We start from the raw sequence: 22,174 nt of genomic DNA on the forward strand, positions 1-22,174 counted from the left end.
ACTGGGCGTTGCAAGACCACCAAGAATTGCAACGAGTAACAACTGGACGAAAGAGCCCCCTCATCCCTACAGTCCGTCGAGGCAATAATCCACGAGAGAAGGAGTGGGTACAAGCTACAATTCGAAATCGATCACGTTTATTTTCTGGGTATCATCTTACCTTTTCCACAGGGAATTACCTCACACACATCATTTCCTTCCAGGTTTTGACGTGAGACTTTCCAAACTAATATGTTTTCTTACAATTAACCGCGCGTGGAGAACCAGTTGTGCTTGTTGCTATCCACAAGTTAGGTAAGTTTGTAAGAGTACAATATTCAAAATAAACAGGAGGTCCGGTGGTTTGCTTCCTCTGGTAACAACGACAGCAGTGCATGTGCGGCAGTATTTTACGTTATAAGGGTTTTGTCATTTCCATGTAACCGATTAAATTAAGCTTTGAAATCCTCAGGCAGAAATTAACGCACGAGAGAGACACGAAATCTTTTTCTTTTTTGTTAGCCAATGTTCAAATAAATGTATCAAGGATCTAAAGAATTTTTTAACCCGTTCAATGTGCGTGATTAGTTTGTACCTCCACCATCGCGAGGTCAAATGCAAAGCAACAGGCGGAAATGAATTGGCGCAAATTTTAATGTAGAGAAATTTAATAGAAAATGTTTGCAAAACCGTTTGCTCTCGTAGTCGCTATCATGGTGAATGAGAAAGGACTCTCGCTCCAGTATACTTAAGTATGATATAACTGATTGTTTCATCAAAAATAAAATACAAACTGCCGTGACAAACATGATAAAACAACGCATGTTGCAAAAAACTAAGATTTTGAAGACTTGACGTTCCGTATGTAACAACTTACATCTTCAGAGGTGACGGTTAAAAAGGTTACAGTAAAATTTTAAACATCTAGAAAAAGACTGGAAGCTAATAAACAGGTGAAAACAATAACTATTATGACAACAAATGATGATGACAGGCTCAATTTGAAGTCTGCAGGAAATTAACAGATTATTAGAAAAATTTTTACAAAGCGTGGATTCAGACCGGTTTCGAATTCCTCCTGCGGAAACGATCAGCTACAATGTTTGAAACAGTAAATAGAAACAGGATGCACTGGGGTTTCAAGGGCAGGGTTGCACAACTCAGTCACGCCCCCCGGCCACCTCAGGCGTGCCTTAAATATGTTCCTCAAACGATCTCGAAAAGAAGCGTGGTCACTTAACTGCAAAACAGTCCGTATTTTTGCGTATTCCAGTTCACGCGAACAGTCAAACAAAAGGTCTGGAGCGAGGCGGAAAACGGAAAGCTAAAGAAAAAACCGACTGTTTTGCATTCTACATGGTCACGTTCTAGTGTTTTTATTTCCCAGTTTTAAAACTAACCTTTCAAGAAGATTAAGTGAAAGCTGAAACAGCTTATTTGTGACAGTGGATAAACTTTTAGGGAAATTGATGTCGGTTACCCAACTTGGCACGACTTGGCTTTCTCCTCATTATTTGAGTAGCCTCTTAAGAATGGAAGGATAGATAAAGGAATAATGACTGAATGAACAATGAAACTGTGCTTATTACCAAAGTAACTTAATTGCCCTTTGATGTAATTTTGGTTCTTAAAATTGCTTTCGCAATACTGTAATAGTATGTACATGTAAGGTCATGCAATTAAAGCTCGTTGCTGTTGTTGTGATTAAACCAACGAGCGAATCTATGACCGACATTGAGATCAAACGTCAGCGCTAACGGCCGTTATCGCACTGTAAGTAATTCATCGATATCTCCCCTCATCACAAACGGTTCGAAAAGCGATAGTTAGTGGCACGGCCAGACTTTTTTGAGTGGATGGTCATTTCGCCTTTCCCTGAGTTAGGCGGGAAGTCCCGCTATCCGGATAGCAGGCTCTTTGCTAGTCATTTACGTGGTACAAAACCGCAATGGTGGAGAACAAGTTTACAGGACTCACCGAGACAAGACAAAAGAAGGTTTACATCAGTTAAAATGGTAGTTATATTTTCCCTTGCTTTTTTTGTCTTGTCCCACTGCGTCCCTTGTTCTCCTGCTTGGCGACCTCGTACCACGTGAATGACTAGCTGCCAAAAGCCTGCTCAATTTTTCAGGTGTCACAGCTGAAGTCTCACAAAATGCAGTAAAGCATTCCCATTCTCTCGGAGCGTTTGTTTTCGCCTACGTTTATACAGACTGAATAAACCAGGAGATAGTGCTTCCAAGTTTGGAATTTCCTTTGAGAAAAAGTGTTATTTATTTATTTATTTTTTTACAATCCGTCTCTCTTTTAGGAACCAGTGATGCTTTTTTTAAGTTATGCGGCATGACTTGTTGGCTTACATTGACGACTGGCAGCGTCGTTCCGTTCAAATTATGCCCTGTCCTCGGTGGCTCTTCCTTGCTCTTTGGAATATTTCATTGCCATGCTTGCTGTTCTCGAATATCAATGCAGGTATGTCATACAAGTGAAGAAAAAGAAAAGGTTAAAACTTTAAGATAGACAGACTTAACAGGGGCGCACTTGTCTTGTGCAACGTACATATTACGTTATTTACCAAAAGCGTGAGGATATGGGAGGATATTGGCCAATAAGTTGTTTGTTTATTTTAGTTGGATTTTACATTTTTTTTCCTTTTTTTGGACAGAGACTAAGTCGAAAACAACTAATCATGAGGTAAAAAAACAAAAACAAAAACAAAACAAACAAAAACAGATAAGGAAGATAAAACGAGGCCACAATTATCCAGCCATCTTAACCAAATTTTAAGATAGGAAAGTAAAACAAGCTCAAATTGCTTCAAAAATGACAGAGAACACAAACCACAGCAAAAGTAATATCTATTTTTGTTTTTATTTTTTTAGCAGACGCATGCGCTCACATATTGAGCTTGGTATGCCTGTGGTAAATTACAGGGCAGTTCAGTCAGTCAACCAAACTAATAAACTTCCGAACGTAAGCTTAAGACCGCTTAATTATCATATTATATTTTTGTTTAAGGAGACGAGTGTTCTTTCGGCAACAACAACCTCTGCCATTTAAACGCTTCGTGCATCACCAAAGCGGGTTCATTTCGCTGCGTGTGCAACTCAGGATTCAGTGGGAACGGTTTTGACTGTAGCGATATAAATGAATGTTCCTTTGGTACACATCTTTGTAGCAGTGCAGCAAACTGCCTCAATACACCCGGCTCATACAGGTGCAGTTGTTCAGCGGGTTTTACAGGAAATGAGAAGTCATGTCATGATGTCGACGAGTGCGCAAGCGAAACTCACAACTGTCATGAGCATGCCTCGTGCAGAAACACCGCTGGTTCCTATGATTGCAAATGCAATCAGGGTTTCTACGGAAATGGGCTCAACTGCACAGACATCGACGAATGTTCTTCGCAGAATTACAGCTGTCACTCGAATGGGAATTGTGTGAATTTTCCAGGATCGTTTAATTGCACTTGCCAGAATGGATTCACAGGAAACGGTTTTGACTGCAATGAAATCGACGAATGTCTTCTGAAAGAGCAATATTGTGGAAATCAGACATCTTGTGTTAATTTGGTTGGCTCTTTCTCTTGCAGCCCAGTCTGTAAGCTGGGTTTTGCCGCTAATGTAAGTGGATGCGTGGACGTCAACGAATGCGAGCTCAACGTACATAACTGTGATACGAAGTCTTCATGCATCAACTCGGACGGTTCATATCACTGTAATTGTCTGCCAGGATACACTGGAGATGGTTTCAGTTGCTCTGATATTAATGAATGCACCTTTAACGCTCACCCTTGCAGCAAAAATCGAACATGTCGCAACACACCTGGCTCGTACGAATGCGTTTGCGATGAAAAACTTGGTAACTGTGTTCCAATCAATGGCTGCTTTCCGGAATGTCGTCCAAATGCCATTTGCACTAAAGTCGATGGTTCTTTTATCTGCCAGTGCATACCTGGATTCGCTGGTGATGGACAACTCTGCACAGGTAGTTCATACCTCTTGTTTGTATGCGTGCATTTGAGGTGTAACTAGGCAACAATATCGTCCCATGTTAGGGAATTTAGACTCCGGCATCCTCGAAAATTTTGGCTTGTCGAATCCGGAATCCCGGGCTTTGGAATCCATTATTTAACTCAAAGAATCTGGAATCCCGCTAACAATTAGAATGTGGAATTTAAGTGGCACTGGTAGAGAATCTGGAACCCAGTGTGTAACTGGAATCCGGAATCCACAGAGTTGTTATAGGCTACTTGCACTAAGAGGTCACGTGACCAATGCTTCCTTTAAACATTGAGTTGGAATCTTGCTGATACCAAAAATTGACGGAGCACATAAAAATTATCTTACACCCTAAATTTGAGAGAAAACGCATTTAAGGGAGATATTTTATGGCACTTTGATTTTTCAACAAAGTAGTATGATTTGTATTGGCCGCCATGTTAGAGGGCATACTCTTGACTCATTTTCAGAGAATGGTTCCGGTTTGAAAAACCAAATCAATATTATTTTGTTTAAGATATGACCCACTAATCGTTTTTCTAAGGCAATATCATATAACTTTTATTTTCATAAAAGTGATGTCACATGACCTCTTAGTGCGAAGGACCTATTGTGTGGGTTTTATTTAGTCTAAAGGTTGATTTCCACTTACGCGTTTTTGGCTACGCACGTTAACGCACGTAAATTTTAATCACGTAAATACAATGGAAGCAAGATAAAAAGTGCTGAGCTTAAACGAGAAGTTGAGCGAGGTTCAAATTTTACGCTTACGAGCGACCTTTCATGCATTGCCTCTATTTTATTTGCGAACGTAAATTTTACGCACGTACGCACGTAAAAATTACGCCACACTGGAAATCAACCCTAACAGATAAAACCTAATGCTCGCCCCGTGTAAGACGGTCTTAGATTATCTAACATGAGGTTTATCTCTTAAACTAATTTGTCCAAAGACACATTTTCCAAATTTGTCTTAAAACACATTAATTTAGGGAAAATTGTTGAGTCAGACATTGCCTACAATCAAGTGTGACGTAACGTTACCCATTGTATTCTGTGCCTTCCGCATCAATCAATCAATCATCAATCAATCATTGACTCGTTACGTCGAGGAGCTAGAAAACTCGTTCAAAATAGTAACGTGTACAAATAAAATCTATAATAATTACAGCTATGTTATAATATTATTCAATTTTAAAAACAACTCAATAAATATTAAAAACTTAGTAATAAAAACATAAAATATAAAAATGCTAAAACCTAATAAAAAGCCATGTACTAAAAACATGACTTGAAAACTATAATACTAAAAAGCTACAATCGTACACTATAAGACACTTTCTAAAAAGCTGCAATCGTGCAGTTTACTTTTGAAGTCATTAGCATCACTTGAAAGACGCACTTGAGAGGGCAAACTGTTCCATAACTTAGTTGATGAATAAGTGAAAGAATTCTTCTTAAATTTATGACTAAAGTTAGGTAATTCCAAATATATTTTTTTTCAAGCCCTTGCCTCTTAGCCCATACGGTGTATGCCTATATTTAAAAAGGCTTCCAATATGAGTAAGTCCCGTACCATTTAAGCATTTAAAAAGAAGTATTAATAATCGTTCTTATGATAGACATCAATATAGTTTCGCTCAGATACTACTCCAGCTCGGTATAATTCAACGGCTCTCTGATATTAATAAATATTAATAATAGTAATAATAATAATAATAATAATAACAATTTGAGGTCTCTTTTAAGTCTACAATTATATACGAAAATGTCATTAATGAGTGTGAAGGATGATTAATTAAGTGCACTCTTATTTTGATACGAACAGTGGAAGGATCGAGTCCAAATATGGAAAACCTTTCAGCAATGTCAGAGCAGCAGCAGCAGCAGCATCAAGTCATTATTGGTTTGACAGCAGGAGCGGTGGCAATTTTAATCCTGTTAGGAGTTATCTTAACTTATAGGTACGTATTCATGTTATAACTAAACTGGTGCACGTAAGGTTATTCGCTTCTACTGTTAGAACAGATAAGCGAAACAAACAAAACAAAACGAAAGTTGCAAGCAAAGTCTTGCCGCGCCAAAGGGGTAGGAAATCGAGAATTCGAGGAGGGCAAGATACCAGATTCTCTCGGTAGTCAACCAGGACACTAGATACGCTTTATCATAACATGTTTCGGCAGGATTTTTCTTTCGCGTCATCAAAAGTTAAAATGACTGTCTCTGACTGTCTAATCCAGAACCTGAGAAATGAAAAGAGGTAAATACGCAAAGACCCTCACCAAGATTCAGGTCAGTGCAATTTTTCATACGCGACAAATTCGGTGAAACGATTTACCCAAATGTATGATAGAGATTTGTGAGACGCCATGTTGGACATGTTGGTGTCTACTGACTGGGCACCAACATGGCGACCGGAAACCAAAAGATGGAAACAGACAACGGAAGGAACTCATAAACATTAATTCTAATACAAGAACTATATAACTAATCAGATAGCAAAGACCTCAGCAAAATCTCCCAAAATATTAGCCACTTTTTTAACCTAAATGACAGCTTCCTCCATTAACGTACCTTACCACAAAACGAAGGACCCTTTGGAAGAGAAAATTTGTAAAAATATAAGCTTTTAGTTGCTCAAATCAAGAGCAAACAAAACCTAAGGGGGATCCATAATTCTTTTATTTTGCTTGAGTACGTTTTGATGACTTCACGTAAAAACCAGCAATAAAAGTTAAATAATTTTGTCTAACTTCCAGATTAAGGAGGCGAAACAGCAGAAAGCCCATTTTGCGTTACGCCAACTCATTCATGGCTCACATCGATGAAATGATGGAAGATCAACCTGACCGAGGACTGGAGTGTGTTTCAGTCAAGTCATCACTTTTCTCCATCCCTAGCCTTCACCCTTCAAATCTGAGTCTAACATGGACGGAAAATGAAGACTCCCGGTTATGACCAACGAGAAATACAGTTGAACCTCCATCAAGCGATCACCTAGCTATTTAGCGGCCAGTTGGCTGTATTTTAAAAAAATATAAAGAAAAAGAATACAATCCACGATAGAAGTTGACAACAGATGGTGCATTTGTTTAAGAATTTAGCGATGTTCTGCTAACTCCGATTATGCTAATTTATGACAAACATCCGTTAGGCAGCCACTTGCCGTTACCCCAAGGATGGCCGCTTAATAGGGGTTTAAAGGAAGGGAAAGCCTCCACCTTTTGGGCGTCTCACGGGCTATCGAAAGAACTAATTATAAAGGAATTCGGAGCCCTACAGAGCATGACCGTAATAGTTAACTACAGTCAACTCTCCATAACACGGACGCCTTCGGGACTTGCACTATATGTACGATCTTAGAGTGATGTCCGTTTTATAGATAGTGACACTTAAAGGAGTTAAGAAAGGCAGGGACCCACTCTTGGTTTCCGGTTTACCGAAGTGTCCGTCTTATAGAGGTCTCCGTTGGGAGAGATATGACTGTAAAAGTAAAATACAAATAGCGGTGATAAATTGTGAACTTTCGTGTTTTGATATAAACTTGACGTTTCATATGCTATTCAACATACATTTGAATTCTCAATCTCATTTCCAAGATCCCTTGTAATTTTGTATAAATAATCTCGTCATAATCTGTGACGGCATAGATCACTTTCGAAATTGTTTGTTGACTAGCATGCGAAACGTCAAGTTTATATAACCATAGGCACGTTTAACGTGCATGAGCTATTTTGAATACTTCAGTTTAACCGTATCAAGAATCTCCTCTGTTAATTCTAAATTTATACTTTTTTTGGCCGACTACCTCGTTCCTATCTCTTGAGAACTCAACTGCGAGCGATCAAGGAGGTATCGCGTAATGGGCCACAGGAACGGAAAGGAAGCTGGGAAGGGTGGGCCTTTCCCATGAAGCCTTGAGGGGAAACAAAATCGCTCCTGGAACTCTCGAACTCGATCCTCTAGAACGCGCCTGGGTATGAGGCAGGTCGGCCGAGCTATGCAAGATGACTGATATAACTATTGTTTATGGTAGCTATTAAATTTGCTAAGAATTAAAATTCAATCTTGACACTTACAAACTTAAAACTTTTGCATACTTGAGGTGAAAAATATGTGATAACATTTTACTGCTTTGAACCTTTTTTCCAGTGTAATTTTTTGTACTAAACTGGCCAAAAGAGCCAAAATGGTTGACCCTATGACACTTATGACGTCACATCTCGTGACTATAGCAACTGACTACCGCCAAAGTGTTCTTGTTGGAAGAATACTTGTTATCAAATAATATTCTCCTCCTCCTCGATCTGTGTAATTCTTCATATCATACTTCAGCCAAATCGAACCATATTGTTTTCTGATCAAATTCATTTAACATTTTCCCAGGCTAAAAACATGCTAACGTCAAAAGGGAGCTTCCATATCTCCACTGTGACGACTTAAATATTTAAAATAAATTTTCATTATGAAAGAGATCAGAAGATCTTTGTGTGGATAGGAGGCCACGTTTCCCTCATATCCTTGCAATACTACAAACCTGCCTTGTATAACAGATTTTTTATAGTGTAGTATATATCTTTGTGTTTAAAGCAAAAACTGTATGAATTTTTAGTAAACTGGATATACTTAGTATTTGAATGCCCCTTCAGTTGTCTGGTTCAACGATATTAGGCATTCGTTCCCTGCAGTCACCTGCTCGTTAGAAAATGGCTAATTGACGTAAGTCGTATAGCTGGCAGACTTCTTCCAAATTTGGTCAACATTATAGCTGGTTATCAAGGGTAAGTCAGGGAACCAGATAACGGAGAATGTTTCGAATGAATGATAAAAGTTGGTAGAAGTCTTAGAACCCGCTTGTTTTCAGCCATGTCAGTTATCTAAAATCATTTAATTTATAAATAAATAGATAAATAAACTAATGTGGATAATAAAAGCAAGTTACGTCAGTTATTTAAAATTATTTACACTTATAAATAAATTAATTAATGATAAAATGAATGACCCCTTTATTATTTCTGATAAGTAGGTATAAGTAGCCGAAGCATTTGGGCTATTAGCTGTTATTAAAAAATGAATCATTGGACTGATTGGCTTAGCCATCATGGTATATGAGCCATTATGCCATGTTCTCCAAATATGGTAGCTGAACGCGTTTGCTCAAAATTAAAAACAAGTTGAAAATCGCCTGTTTTTACAAATAAAGTCGGGAAGATTTCTTGATATTTTGTGCCGCGCCGTTTTTGATAAAACAATTATTCCACTCGCGCCTGTTGGATATAACATTATTATAGCGCCTCGTTGGTTATCTCATATCCAACGTGCACTCATGGAATAATTGTTAAATAGCTCAAATGTTTCCGCTATACCTTGTCCCGATCCCATTCAGGGCCCCACTGAGATAATAACAATAACTATCAGATAATTTCAAGTTATAATCTTTCAAGAAACAAATAATACAATGTAACTGGAAACCGAACCATGATTGATTTGAAAAGTCAACACTGTTTAGCAATATGAAACCGAAAACCGCACCTTTCAAGAGCAAAATCGCGAGAAACGAGTATTTAAGCTGGCTCTGCCACACTCTGCAATATTATGCACGGATTAGCCGTGAAAAAGCGCTCAGTGGTAGCATACAGCTAATATAAGTGACAGTGTGTTTAATTCAGAAGTAAAACGAATACCAATGTGAATTTCTCGTATAAAGAACGCTTTTATCTAGGTGGGGGCGAATTTTAAAATAATCAAAACAGTTGATGCATACATAAGTGAATTATTTAATTTTCAGTTTCGGTGAAAACGTGCACACAAGTAATAACCACCAACCGCACGTTTTCTTTCATCTGCCCTGACATGAATATCTGTTATAAACAAAAGGAACAAGGAAATTTGACAGTCACAAGAGCCACTTGCCAAGCCATGAAAGCGAAAGGTAAAATATAATTACAGTACTTGTTCTTAACAATCAACTTATAATTTCTGTCAGAGCTTCGGTTTCTTGAAGTTACATTGATAAAATATTTTTCTTGTGGAGTGAATTTTTCCACGGTGGGCGAAAATGCCACGCGTAGGAAGAAGCCAACGCTATTTTATGCTAATGTAATTTCTTTTTATATCTGCAGACGTACTGTACTTCCTGTGAAAAGACATTCTTGCATGACCATGTGAGTCACCTCTATTGGAGGATTTAATCCAGTTTTAATTGAGACAAAGCTAAGAGAACTATTCAAAGGAAATCGAAATACAAACTTAAAACTGACAGATGTAGCGTAGGCTACATTTACGATAAAATCTCGTTTCAGCTGGTTCCAGTTTGCTCTTGTTTGCTCCACTGTAGCAGCAAATGCAATATTTTAGTGGTTAGCGGAAGTTAAAAACCCGGAAGTCCCCTGTTTTAAATCTACAACCAGTCTACAACGTTGCTGTAACATTCGTTGTACGCGACTGAAACAGCTGCTAGGGTGCAAGAAACGTCCCGGGACAATGATAACTACTTTAAGGCCATTTTAAAGTTGTTTGAAATAATGACGTGGGTGTTCGAATATAATATTCTTAATGGAAGGAAATATCATTAAATTCAATACCGAACTGTGACGCATATACAACATTATAAACAGAAAAACAAAGTTTGTTCCATCTACTATATTTACTCTATGATGACCTCGTGACTGCGTACTTAAAATTAGTTTCGAAAACTCCCCCACATAAAGGAAGTAACTACAACGTTTTTTTATATCCGCTCTTCATTTCTTGGCGACAGTGCCTTGGTTTACACATAAAGTAAGGTCTCACTCATCCAGCGCTCCAATTTAAGCATTTGCAGCCAGAAGCTATGAAGGAGATTAGCATCTGCACCGTTTTTCTTGTCCTTTTTGTCTGCACTGATGTAAGTACGATTTATTTGAAAAACAGTATCTTTACATTATAGTTTGTACTTCACCTTGGCCGTGATATTATTTCATGTGGTCAAGAATTTGCTCTGCTTTAATGTGGATTTATATCACAAATTATGGATTACCGTGTCCGATTTTGGAGTGGAGTTCGATGTTGTTACAAATAGGGGATCCTAAAATTGAATTCTAAATTTCGTTTTTCTTTTATGTTTTTTGATATACCCTTTGAGATTTCACCCGTCTTAAATTTAAAATCTAAAACATTAAACAAAATTAATGCTTCGTATGTTGTCTTTGTTTTAGAATTCTTTTATAAAATTACTATGTCGCTTGAAGATTTAAGTTGAATTGTAGCCAGAAACTAAGGTTAAGGCACTTAAACTGAATTTAGTACAAAGATATCTCACAGTTTAAGCCATGTTTAACACCTGCTTTTTTTTAATGAATGAGTCCATCAAGTGGCTCTTTCATGGTTCTACGTTAGGTGAGGACCATTACCTAAGCCCTCAGTTCGTTTTCGTAAAACTTGTCCTTAACTGATTATATTTTAATACTTATCCTTTATCATTACGTCCATTTCTCCGAAATCGCCAGCAGGATAAAAACCAAGCGAGTTTTACATAAATACTGAGCCCTATTATAAAAGAAGATTAATATACTTCTGTTTATCTTGACAATTTCATCCTCTAACAAAGAAAACTAAAGGGAAAATCTGACACGGAATAAGCTTGTCAAGTTCCTATTCACATTGCCAAGGAAGTCATTAACATTGACAATGAGCGTTTCGGGGGGGGGAGGGGTTGGGGGGACTTTGGTTGAGTGACTCCTGAGTTGGGGGGACTTTGGTTGATTGAGTCCTGATCTTCCTACAATGGACTCGTAAGATCAGCAGATGATAACAAAGTAATAATAAATCTAACGACTCTTTGGTTTCAAGCTAAGAATTACGCCGCCGAGGATTACGTGTTAGGGTGTGGGTAGTTAAGTTTACTAAATAATAACGGGGCAGCAGCTAAGAAGGCTGAAATGATATTGGCTTTAAGACAGCTTGGACAGTAAGCGAGACTGGACGCGCCCTTGATTTTTAATTAAGTGCACTTTCCCTATTATTTTCCGCTCCGCTAGAATAATGCATTGCAATATCGACGAAAGCGCAGAATTGGATTTTCAAAGTGTTACGAAACTAGATGAAACTGTACGTATCGGTATGTATGAAACGTAAAGAATTCGATTCAAGCAACCAGTATTAAATGCGAATATCGTATCGGTCCGTTTTACAGTGATCTCTAACCATAGATTCCTCCATTTTTTTTTTTTTTGACTACCGAGCGAAACAGAGTATACTGAGAACGTGGCTCCGTATTTTAACTTTACTGATTCTTTTGAGTGAAAGTGATCCCCGTCATAGTGACGCACACGCGCGGTAAAGGTCTCGACCCCCGCAGTGCATTACCTGGTGTTTTCTCTTTTATAGGCACAGCCTCATGACTGTAACTATGACGAGTCTTACAACAGCACAATAGGGAGATGCGTTAAATGCTCAGCTTGTCCCGCTGGAAAAGGAATCGCCAAAAAGTGTAGGTGTGAGCCCTGTATAAGTGGCCTTAATTACAACGACGGCAAGGAAGGTCGTCGTAATTGTGAAACTTGTCAGTCGTGTGAAGCCATAGACAAGATTGAAGACAAGCCCTGTACTGTTAAAAGCAACGCTGTCTGCAAATGTCCCAAAGGGTAAGAACTTTTACATAGCTCATTGATCCAGTCAACGGCTTCTATAAAGATTGAGCGGGTTGGGGGAGGGGTTGGGGAGGAACAGAGGATCCAAATCTCCCGCCCCCCTTAACTTGCATTCCCGGCTCCCACCCCTTTTTGTTAGCTTTCCTCCCTTTAGCCCTTTTTCGGTTGCGAAATATTTTAAAAGCAATTAGTTTTTTTGCGTGTTTTCCCCCTATTCCTCCAACTTCCCACTCTATTAGAGTTTCCTCCTCCCTCCCTTTGCTCTCCCTCCTGCCGTACCCCTTCCGCCACCTAATCTCCTTGGCTACGACTCCCTGTCCTCCCCGGCTATAAAGGTGCGCGCAGTTGGCACCGGCTAAAGAAACCGGTCGTTATGGCAACTGAAGAACAGAAGGACCAACTACATTTATAAGCGGCTGTGTTATGTATATGTCTCTCTCACAGAGGTTTACTTGTAAAACGAGTTTGCTGTATAACTGTCTTCTGATCTTTTGCGCTGTGAGAAAATTAACCCATAATTTTATTTGTGATCAAGCTAAAGTTTTAAAACATAATAAGTCAATGTTTTACAGTTAATTTTTCTCAGTGGGGAAACGACAAAGATGTGATGAAGTGCGCTGCAATAGCCGTCGTTTCGCGTCTCACTGAACTGAAGAAACTATCGCCTTGAGCGACATTGACCCTTGCTTCGATTTGTATTTATTTTATAGGAAATACGAGACAAGGGATGGAGATTGCAAGCCATCAATATCCATTGTGACCACTGCGGCGCGAACGACCACAGGGACACCAATAATGCCGACAAAGAAGAAGCCAATGACCAGTCCACAAAACGAGCAGAAGACCGGAGCAATCAGTACTTCAACCGCAAAAAATTCCTCCAAAACACCAGAATTTCAGAACAGTGATGCTCGTGATTCTAAAGCAGAACATTCACAAAAAGGTGAGATAAATGTAACTTTAATTTAGCGCTGTCAATAATGAAATTAACTCTCGGACGTACACACAAAGTCATACCCTCACCGTGGACAAGTACGGGGGGGGGGGGAAGGGGTTGATGGAACATTCACCTAGGGTTTTTCATATGTTGCAGTATTTCGAAAAGATTTTACCGTCACTGTAATTCTTTGATCTTCTCTACAAGATGAGGTATATTTTGGTGGTTCTTCTGGAGGCCTGTGACGTCGCGAAAGATGGCCGCCATTTTTGATTTTACAAAGAATTAGAAAAGAGGTAAAAACGGCGAAAATTGGTAATTTTTGGGCTTGACATGTAAAATAACACATAAATAAGTACGACGCTTTACTTTATTCACAAGACTACTTTAATTGTTGAAAGAAGTTGAAAAAAGATGCATTTTTACTCAAAATTTGCTTGACCACCTGCTACTTATGATATCATATCTCATAACCATAGTAACTAATCATCTTTAAGCTTGTCCGAAAATGCGCGTGAGGGATAAACAACGGCCACTGAAAACTTCAGGTGCTGATGTTTGATCGTCTGGGAAAAACCTCACAAAAGCCTGAGAGGGGAATGGCATCCACCCCCACTTGTACGTCCCAGGGTTAAGAAGCTTCTTTTTTCAAATATAGAGCTAGACATGAAACGCGTTGCTCAACCTGCCTAAGAGGACTGGCAGTCCCTTAGATAATGTGTGTTTTAGCCTACGTACTGATCCATGAACCAAGAAATGTTCTGTTTATGACTGCCTGACTTACCATTGTGGTCTTTCTTTTTCTCTTTTATAGAAAAAATCGTTTACCGCTACCTCAAACCAGGCTGGATTGTTTTAATCTGTCTAGGATCAGTTGTGGTCCTAGGAGCAGTAGCGTTCTTGTCGTGTCGTAAGCAAACCCGGCAAAGGATCCATGGTTTTTGCTGCCGGAGTTATGCAGTGTTAAGCCCCGATTTTGAAACCACTTCTGCACTGGTGGTGGAAAGTCACTATGCAGAATCAGCACCAAATGACCCAGAAGGTTAGTAAATATCCCCTTAGAGGATGGTGAATAGGGTTGTAGATCTCAGACAGTATTGGAGGGGGGGGGGGGGGGGAGGGGAGGGGCAAAAGAAGAGTGAAGCGAAATGACAAGAAGAAAATGTGACTATACGACTATTTTTTATTTTACTTGTTAAATGTAAGTATTAGATTATAAAGCAGTTACGTCAAATGCAAACATGTTCAACCTAAAATTAAAGCAATCAATCCAGGGCTAGCGGGTCTAAAAAAATTACTTCTTACTTTAAATAAATGTTCCAAATTGAAAAGAAACAAAGTAGCTGTCCAAGCTGAGGACGACGAGCCCCAAAACGTCTTAAGCCACTTAGTACGCCTCTTTCAAATCGGAAAACTTGCATGCCCACACGATAGTGATACAGTCTAACTTTTGTCTTCAGATGGTGCCACACCCATTCCACCGGGGGAAGAACCTGTTCCACGTTGGTATCCTTCTCCGGCTGCAGGTAAGTTAATAAGGAGCCCGAAGCGTACAAATAAAATTGATCAAGTTTACCCTAAGTTGTTAAAATAGTAAATTAGGCTAGTTTTAAGCACCCGCGTAATATAAACAGCCTCCGTTATCCAGTGGATTTCAATATACTTTCACGCACTGAAAAATGGATTTTCTGGTCGGTGGGATGCCATTATTTTTCTCATTCCAGTTTTGAGTATCTTGTTTCAAATAATAGTTTACGTTTTTTGATCGTGACAAACATCGTCCGAGTCCCTTTAGTCAAGTAGTAATAAATAAACCGACAACAGAAATGATAATGACAAAAAATACAGAGATACAACATGATAAAAACAATAAATAACGAATACATAAACTTGAAACTTAAAGCGTGAAGAATACGTAAACGTTAGGTGAGGTCAACCAACGACATTTTTGAACAGTGCAGGTCAACCAGAAGTAAGTCCTTGGCCCTCAGTATGCCTTGATGCTGCCAAATTTGTATTGCTAAGTACCTTTACTCTGATCGATGCAATCTGTTGGAAATCTTTTTTTTTTCAAAATCACTGCCCAAGATTGCAAAAAGTTCACTTCCGATTGACGCGCGTCGCTCAAACACTTCGTTGTTTAAACTCCCCAATGACATGGTAAAGAAATGCAAGCTCGCACACAATGACTGCATGTTAAGGCTACCTTAATAGCTGTTATTTTAACTTGGCACTCTCGTAACTGGTGACGATTACTGCTGTATAGATTTTTAAGGCTCATTCTGGTGTTTCTTTTTTTCCAACCCTTAGAATACGTATACTGTAACTGTGGGACCAGGGAGAAAGAAGACTTGCAGATAGAGTGCGAATGCACCATGGACAACTCAGGTAGAACTCGAATTCCCTCCGCCATTTGCCATACCAAATGTCGGTATAGACTATGTTCCGGCTTCAAGTTAAGCTTTTCTAAGATTGTTATAATTAATGGTCGTTCATCAACTTTTTATACAGATGAAAGACTAAGATTAAATCAGTCAGTTTTAGTTGACAAATTGGTTACCACTGAACTGATTACTGATCAGGGCCCGGTTTTTCTGCTATTTTGTGACCATACCTCAGTTTCTTCTGCCGTATGTTTCTCCCTCCTCGTTGTCACAGATTACTTGGCCGAAGGCATATTAACCGGTTTAGATAGCACAAAGAGAACAATATAAATTTTATTAGAACGCATAGAATTAAAACCGGTTTGGGAAATTAACTTCTCACTTGATCGTATGTTACCTTATGTAACCTGACCCTGATTCTCTTTATAGTTTCCCTGAACGATGAATCTGAGGAAACCTTGGAAGAATTACATCCGTACCGTTCAACAAAATATTGAAACTGCTCACTACATAGCCTGAGAAAACAGCCGACATTTGGCGCCGTTACCACTGGTTTCCCCGACAAATGACGTCTGAGAAACGAGCGCAGAATTTCATAATGATGACGCGTCACTACCCAGATCCGGGTAGTTCTTCTGATTGGTCGTGCCGCGTAGGAAATTTGATTCAACCAATCAGAAGCACTACTCAGATCTGGGTAGTGACGCGTCATCAGTATGAAATTTCTGCGCTCGTTTCTCAGACGTCATTTGGCGGGGAAACCAGTGCTAGCGTCACCAAATGTCGGCTGTTTTCTCAGGCTACTCATTACACGGTTCTAATTTCATATATTTCCCATTTGGATTAGATAGTAAACGACATGAAAGTGAATGAACTTAACTCATTTATGGTTTCTATCTTTCAGAGACGTCCAGTGAAAAACTGGTGCCGATCTCATCTTCTACAGAAACAATCTCAGATGAATCGTTCCATTACTCTAAGGAACCAGACCAAGAAAGGCAGATTTCAGCTGGCAGAATTTCTCCAAGTTCTTCCACGTCGTCTCGTTCTTCTTGTCCTCAATCATCTCATTTTTATTGCGGCACATGCTCTTCGTCTTCAAACTGTGTGACTCCCTCGCAACTTTCTGGAAGTTCAACTGATCGCATGTCGTCTTTTTCAAACAGCGCGACCTTACCTCCAAGTCGTGAACGGTCGCCTGATCCCGGCTTATCCTGCATGAGTGCAACACCCCTCCAGGGGCGATCACCAACACATCGCTGCGTAGCGCCCTCGACCTGTTTGTCCCCAGCTTCCTCCCGCGAACGGACGCCCACTCCACCATCCCTTCCAACCCTTCCAAGCCATTCTAGTTTTCCGGAGGAACAAGAAATATGTAATCAGAGTAGTGAATATGCGCAGAGCCAGGAACCGCTGACACCAGTCAGCGTAGAAGTATACGACAAAGAGGTCAATGGAAACTCCAATAAGGCGGAAAGGGAGAATGTATTGCCAACAGCGGGAAAAGGGAAGGAGGGACGGCCTGTGGTGAGAAAAAACAGTTCTAGTCCAAAGAAGGGCGTGGCTTGTGCTCGTAATCGAGAATATAGGTCTACAAAACACAGTGGCTGCGCGGAGGAAGACGTAACCCTGATCCACGCTAGGGATGGAGGTCTAGGATATTATACAACAGCAACCGATGTCAACGATAAAGAAAAAAGGACCTTCAAGGAGGAGGAAAACGACTGTATATATCGCCCCATTCAACGAGGTAGCGAGGACGCCCAACACCGCTGTTCAGGTGATTTTATGCCGACTTATCTTGAACTAAAAATGACTTAAGTAAACTAAATGCTATTTAGAGAGTTTGACACTTGGCTGTTTTAATGACCGATAAGTGTTTCTATTTCAGTAATTGCAGAAGCAAACTACGATAGAAAATTTAATAAAAAACATACATTGTTATATATTGACCATATTTTTTGGGGGATAAAAAAATTATTTAAAGACCTTTCTAAATGACTGATTAGTTTGACAAGTTTTACTATGTCGCGCGTTCATAACGACCCCTGCCTGGAACCGAGAAATATTGGGGAAATAACTCTCAGATGATCTGATTGCTTTCCGAGTAATGATATAAGCGGGTCGGAAGATTTCCCGGACCCCAGCAACCTGGAGATTAGGATTGCGCGCTCCTTTTGCGAGAGCCCTTTTAATTTTGTGATATTTCTTATTTGTGCACTGATTTGATTTTAATTACTTGTTTTTGTCCTTTTTTGTCACAGAGTGTTGCCCTCAGCCGGATTATTCATTCTTCAAGCTGATAGAAAGAGAGCGAACGTGCCTAAAGGATTACATTTGTAAAGAGCTGAACAAAGGTTCTGACTATAAAGAGGCTGCCAGATATTTTCGTGTAGATCATAAAATGAAGGATTACGAAGCCAGTTCAAATCCCTCTGAACGAGTTTTAGATAACATTAAAGCTTCGCATCCTGATCTTGAGTTGAAGGAATTCGAGAAGATGCTTCGCGAGAAGCCTAATAAGCGATTGGACATAATTGACATTATTCAGAATCATCACATCTCCTGCACACTTTGTCAACGCAACAGATTTGACGCAAAGGCTTAGGTTTCTTTAAATTTTATGTAGTGTGTACTGTGGATATTAGCAGATAAACAACGGGGGAAAGACGGAAGAAAAGTGGTAAAAATGAGAAAGAGAGTAGGCGTGCCTCGTACCAGGTCGTTGTTTTGACTACGCCTCATGGTCAGTTCAGGACGTTCCTCCCCGAGGAGGCTATTATGTCCTAGTTCAGGCATTCAGGCAGTTCGGACGATTTAGTTTATCTCTCCGCCACCCGCCACTCTACGCAATATGAAGGCCCGGGACAGGCTAGTGCCACAGCATCGGCTTATGTGCTGTGTCAGAATTGCGATTTTTTGATGTTATAAAGGATGGGACTCAAAGCGCCAACTTTGCGTAGAGAAAGAGTAAAGCAATTGTCTTAAAGATGTGTTAACCTTAGAGACATAAAAATGCTTCATGTAGCGAAAGCTTCATGTTCAACAAATGCAAGGCTTTTAGTAAACTAACTGTAAAACTTATATTTATGGTCACTATAAAAGGTATAAGAGTAAAACTAGTGAACTACGAATCATGTTCAGACAGTTTCCGTTCAATTCTTGTCTGTTTTAATTGCCTGGCTTGGTTTAATTTTTTCAGCCCGTCTGGAATAGCCTTTCTCCACTACGCAATGGAGGAATGAACTTGCAAGATAGCCCTTTTATTTTAGGCACTCGGTTCATTTGCAAATTGATAACTGACAACTGAACGCGAAATATTGTGGTGTAACTGATATATCCTTATAAAATATGTTCTCATCGTAGAGCTTTATTGAAATTGACGACGAGAATAAGTACGAGATCTACTCACTTTAGATAGTAGTTTGAAATAGTTGATTTAGCAAAGAGGTGCATGCATTGAGAGCGAGCACGCGAAAAACCTGTTGCAGGAAGCTGTCACTTTTAGCATAAAAAAATATTTAAATTGAATTGACGAATTTCTCTTTTTTATCAAAAGCATTGGCTACAATATGCAAGCTTATTGGCACACGTTTTCCCCGATCCGTGATCGCACTCGATTCTGCACATTGTCGTTGCCAAAGCTCTCTGTTACTGTGCTTGCTTTTAGCCTGCGAACAATCTCTCCATTTGAGAATCGCGAAAAGAGAAGGTTCATTCACATGAGCAGTCTTGCGCGTAACCTCACCCTGCGCGTAATAAAAACTCTCGCGATTTCCAAACTGTTTCGTATCTCGTTGGCCGCTTGATCAGTTAAAACTGCTAAAGGAATACGGAAGCAGTTTACGGTAGGAAATATTTTGTTTATTATCATTTTTTTCGTTTTTTTCTTGTTTAAATCTCGGACAATATCGAGTGTTAATTTTAAAGTGCTGACTATCCAAGGGTAATAGGATTTGACTAAAGGGCTCCCTAGCAGTTCTAGAGAGTGCTAAACAATAGTAGTTTCGATAAATGACATTAGGATTGAAATTGAAAGAGTCGTAGAGTAACTTAGCCTCATCTTGTGTAAATCTTATTCTGTTTCTCTCACTCTGTGAGACTCAGTTTAATTACATGTATGATATAAACAAGTGTGACTGTCTATGCTGATCTTGACAAACCCTCGATTGTGTTCTGATCTGGGAAGTAACGCGTTACAAATACTATTCATAACGACATGATAATTGTAGTGGCCCGTAAGTGACATTCTAAGCAAAGTAAAAAGAAAGTGCATTAAAATGAAGATTTTGTTTTGGATCCAAACTTTTTATCCAGCCATCATAGATTTCACTATTCGGCAACGATGTTTTATTACTCTGGATCCAGAGTTTCTACTCTGGATCAAAGTTTTTACTCTGGATCCAAAGTTTTTACTCCGGATCCAAAGTTATTACTCTGGATCCAAAGTTATTACTCCGGATCCGGATCCAAAGTTTCAGCGGATCTTATATAAGTTATTACACCGTATCCAAAGTTTTTACTCTGGAACCAAAGTTTTTATTCCGGATTCAATGTTCTTACTCTAGATCCAAGGTTTTCACTTCAGATCCAAAGATCCTCTCCACTTTAATATTCCGAAACTGGAGTTTGAACACGTGACATCCAGTTCACCACTCAACATGCCGACGGCTCAAGGTGAAGAAGACAGTGGCCCGTAAGCGTACTTACAACTTAGTTGTGATTATAATTGCCTTTCTAAAGATCCTATAACACTAGTTTCTGACACAGTGATATCAATCATATTAATGTCCTTGCCAGTGACCAAATTTTCGGCCAATCCTTCAAGTGAAGCTTTTTCTTCGTCACTGTGGAAACAAATTTTCTTGCTAGGCTCGCGTAAAATGCGAAAAGTTCCCTGTAGAACTGGCCAACATTTATTGCTTTTCTCGTGGGTCTCAAATAAGAAAGTGTTTATGACAAAGGAGGAACTATCGTCGTCCTTCCGTTTGCCTACACTGCTAGCAATGAAGAGGGCAATTCGGTTGATCGCAAGAGAACGCATCGTGTTCCAGATCGCCTCTTCATCCGGAGCGCTTGGTCGATCCAAAGCCGACTGATGAGAATGCCAAACGGCCACATGGTCCAAACCGTGTTGTCGACTTAGATATGTTGCAATTTTCTTCGAATATCGAACATCCTGATCAAATGAAAATGGCGTTCGTCGACACAATTTCCCGGGTCCGGAAACATGGTATATACACAGCTTGTTTTCTAAGTCATCCTGTCCATCACTCCATACTCCAAATAAATCTCCCCCCGTTTCCTCGGATGGGCTCTTAAGTACCCAACTGAAAATCTTTTTCAACTCGCTTGCCGGAATTTCGACAGTAAAACGTCTGTCGCGTGAGTACATAGCACACTTTCAATCAGTCTTTCGAATGTCACGCAATGTTTCGTAACAATAATGTCACGCGTAAGTACAGAGGTAAGCAGAGGTAAAATACAGACCTGTTGTTACTTTCCACGCAGACGTTCTTAGGGGTTCGCTTAGCGTTCCTGCCCTACGAACGTCTTCTGAAACGAGCGGCAGTAAAGAATGACATTTGTCAACCTTTCGTCGAACGTCCCCACTGTGTTTTGGAGACCTGGCGATTTCCAACAGTTTTATGCCATCTCGTAGGCCGTGTGAGCTAAAACTGCTGAAGGAATGCTGGAGAAGTTTAGGTCTTCCTCTCCCAAGAGATCCTTATATCATTTTGTTTAATATCCATGATTTTTTTTGCTTTTTAATTCCTTGTTTAAATTTCAGATAAAATTACGAAGTACAAATCTAAAATTGAGGAAATCAGTGAGTTTGGGTGTTCTGTTTACGTGGAACCACCTAATCGACCGCCTAGCTTTTTAAAAATTTGTCGGTTCGGTCGAACTTGACCGCCGCAATGTGAAACTAAATTTCGCTGTATTTGGTTACTTATCATTATTATTCTATTGCTAATATTCTCCGTCTAAAAACAAAGCGTGATGTTTCGGTTGATCTTCAAATTAGGTTAAAAGTTATTTCGGCTAAGCTGCTGAAATAGCGGCGAAGATGAAAAGCAAGAATATAATTTCTTATCAAGCAGCAACTGCTCGGAAACATAATGATAAAATTTATTCACTGCCGTGAACAGTGCGTTTCTCTTCATGGATCGAAGGTTAAATTCCCGGAAATGTTTTTCTGTATTTCAACTGATTTGCATATGATCGATAACAGGTCACGTC

General features: G+C 39.5%; 2 protein-coding genes across 2 annotated transcripts; both read left to right on the forward strand.

Annotated features, from left to right (window-relative positions):
• The first annotated feature begins 183 nt into the window (after positions 1-183).
• LOC140948179 (uncharacterized) lies at positions 184-7,580 on the forward strand. The gene is made up of 5 exons (XM_073397401.1): positions 184-294; positions 2,291-2,451; positions 2,998-3,966; positions 5,809-5,944; positions 6,740-7,580. The coding sequence occupies exons 2-5, from the start codon at positions 2,316-2,318 to the stop codon at positions 6,936-6,938; spliced, it is 1,440 nt and encodes a 479-aa protein (XP_073253502.1). The 5' UTR covers positions 184-294; positions 2,291-2,315; the 3' UTR covers positions 6,939-7,580.
• Positions 7,581-12,002: 4,422 nt separating this feature from the next.
• LOC140948864 (uncharacterized) lies at positions 12,003-20,204 on the forward strand. The gene is made up of 8 exons (XM_073398132.1): positions 12,003-12,068; positions 12,348-12,604; positions 13,321-13,553; positions 14,362-14,589; positions 15,008-15,073; positions 15,858-15,935; positions 16,836-17,711; positions 18,196-20,204. Exons 1-8 carry the CDS (start codon positions 12,003-12,005, stop codon positions 18,537-18,539), a joined length of 2,148 nt encoding a protein of 715 aa, XP_073254233.1. The 3' UTR covers positions 18,540-20,204.
• The last annotated feature ends 1,970 nt before the right edge of the window (positions 20,205-22,174 follow it).

Source organism: Porites lutea, chromosome 9 (assembly GCF_958299795.1).
Source record: "Porites lutea chromosome 9, jaPorLute2.1, whole genome shotgun sequence".
Classification (NCBI taxonomy): Eukaryota; Metazoa; Cnidaria; class Anthozoa; order Scleractinia; family Poritidae; genus Porites; species Porites lutea.

Coding starts and splice junctions, on each gene's coding strand:
- LOC140948864 (XM_073398132.1), top strand. CDS start 12,003: ATGCATTGCAATATCGACGAAAGCGCAGAATTGGATTTTCAAAGTGTT. Junction 12,605..13,320: donor GTCTGCAAATGTCCCAAAGG/GTAAGAACTTTT, acceptor TTTATTTTATAG/GAAATACGAGACAAGGGATG. Junction 17,712..18,195: donor CGCCCAACACCGCTGTTCAG/GTGATTTTATGC, acceptor TTTTTGTCACAG/AGTGTTGCCCTCAGCCGGAT.
- LOC140948179 (XM_073397401.1), top strand. CDS start 2,316: ATGCGGCATGACTTGTTGGCTTACATTGACGACTGGCAGCGTCGTTCC. Junction 3,967..5,808: donor TGATGGACAACTCTGCACAG/GTAGTTCATACC, acceptor TGATACGAACAG/TGGAAGGATCGAGTCCAAAT. Junction 5,945..6,739: donor GGAGTTATCTTAACTTATAG/GTACGTATTCAT, acceptor TCTAACTTCCAG/ATTAAGGAGGCGAAACAGCA.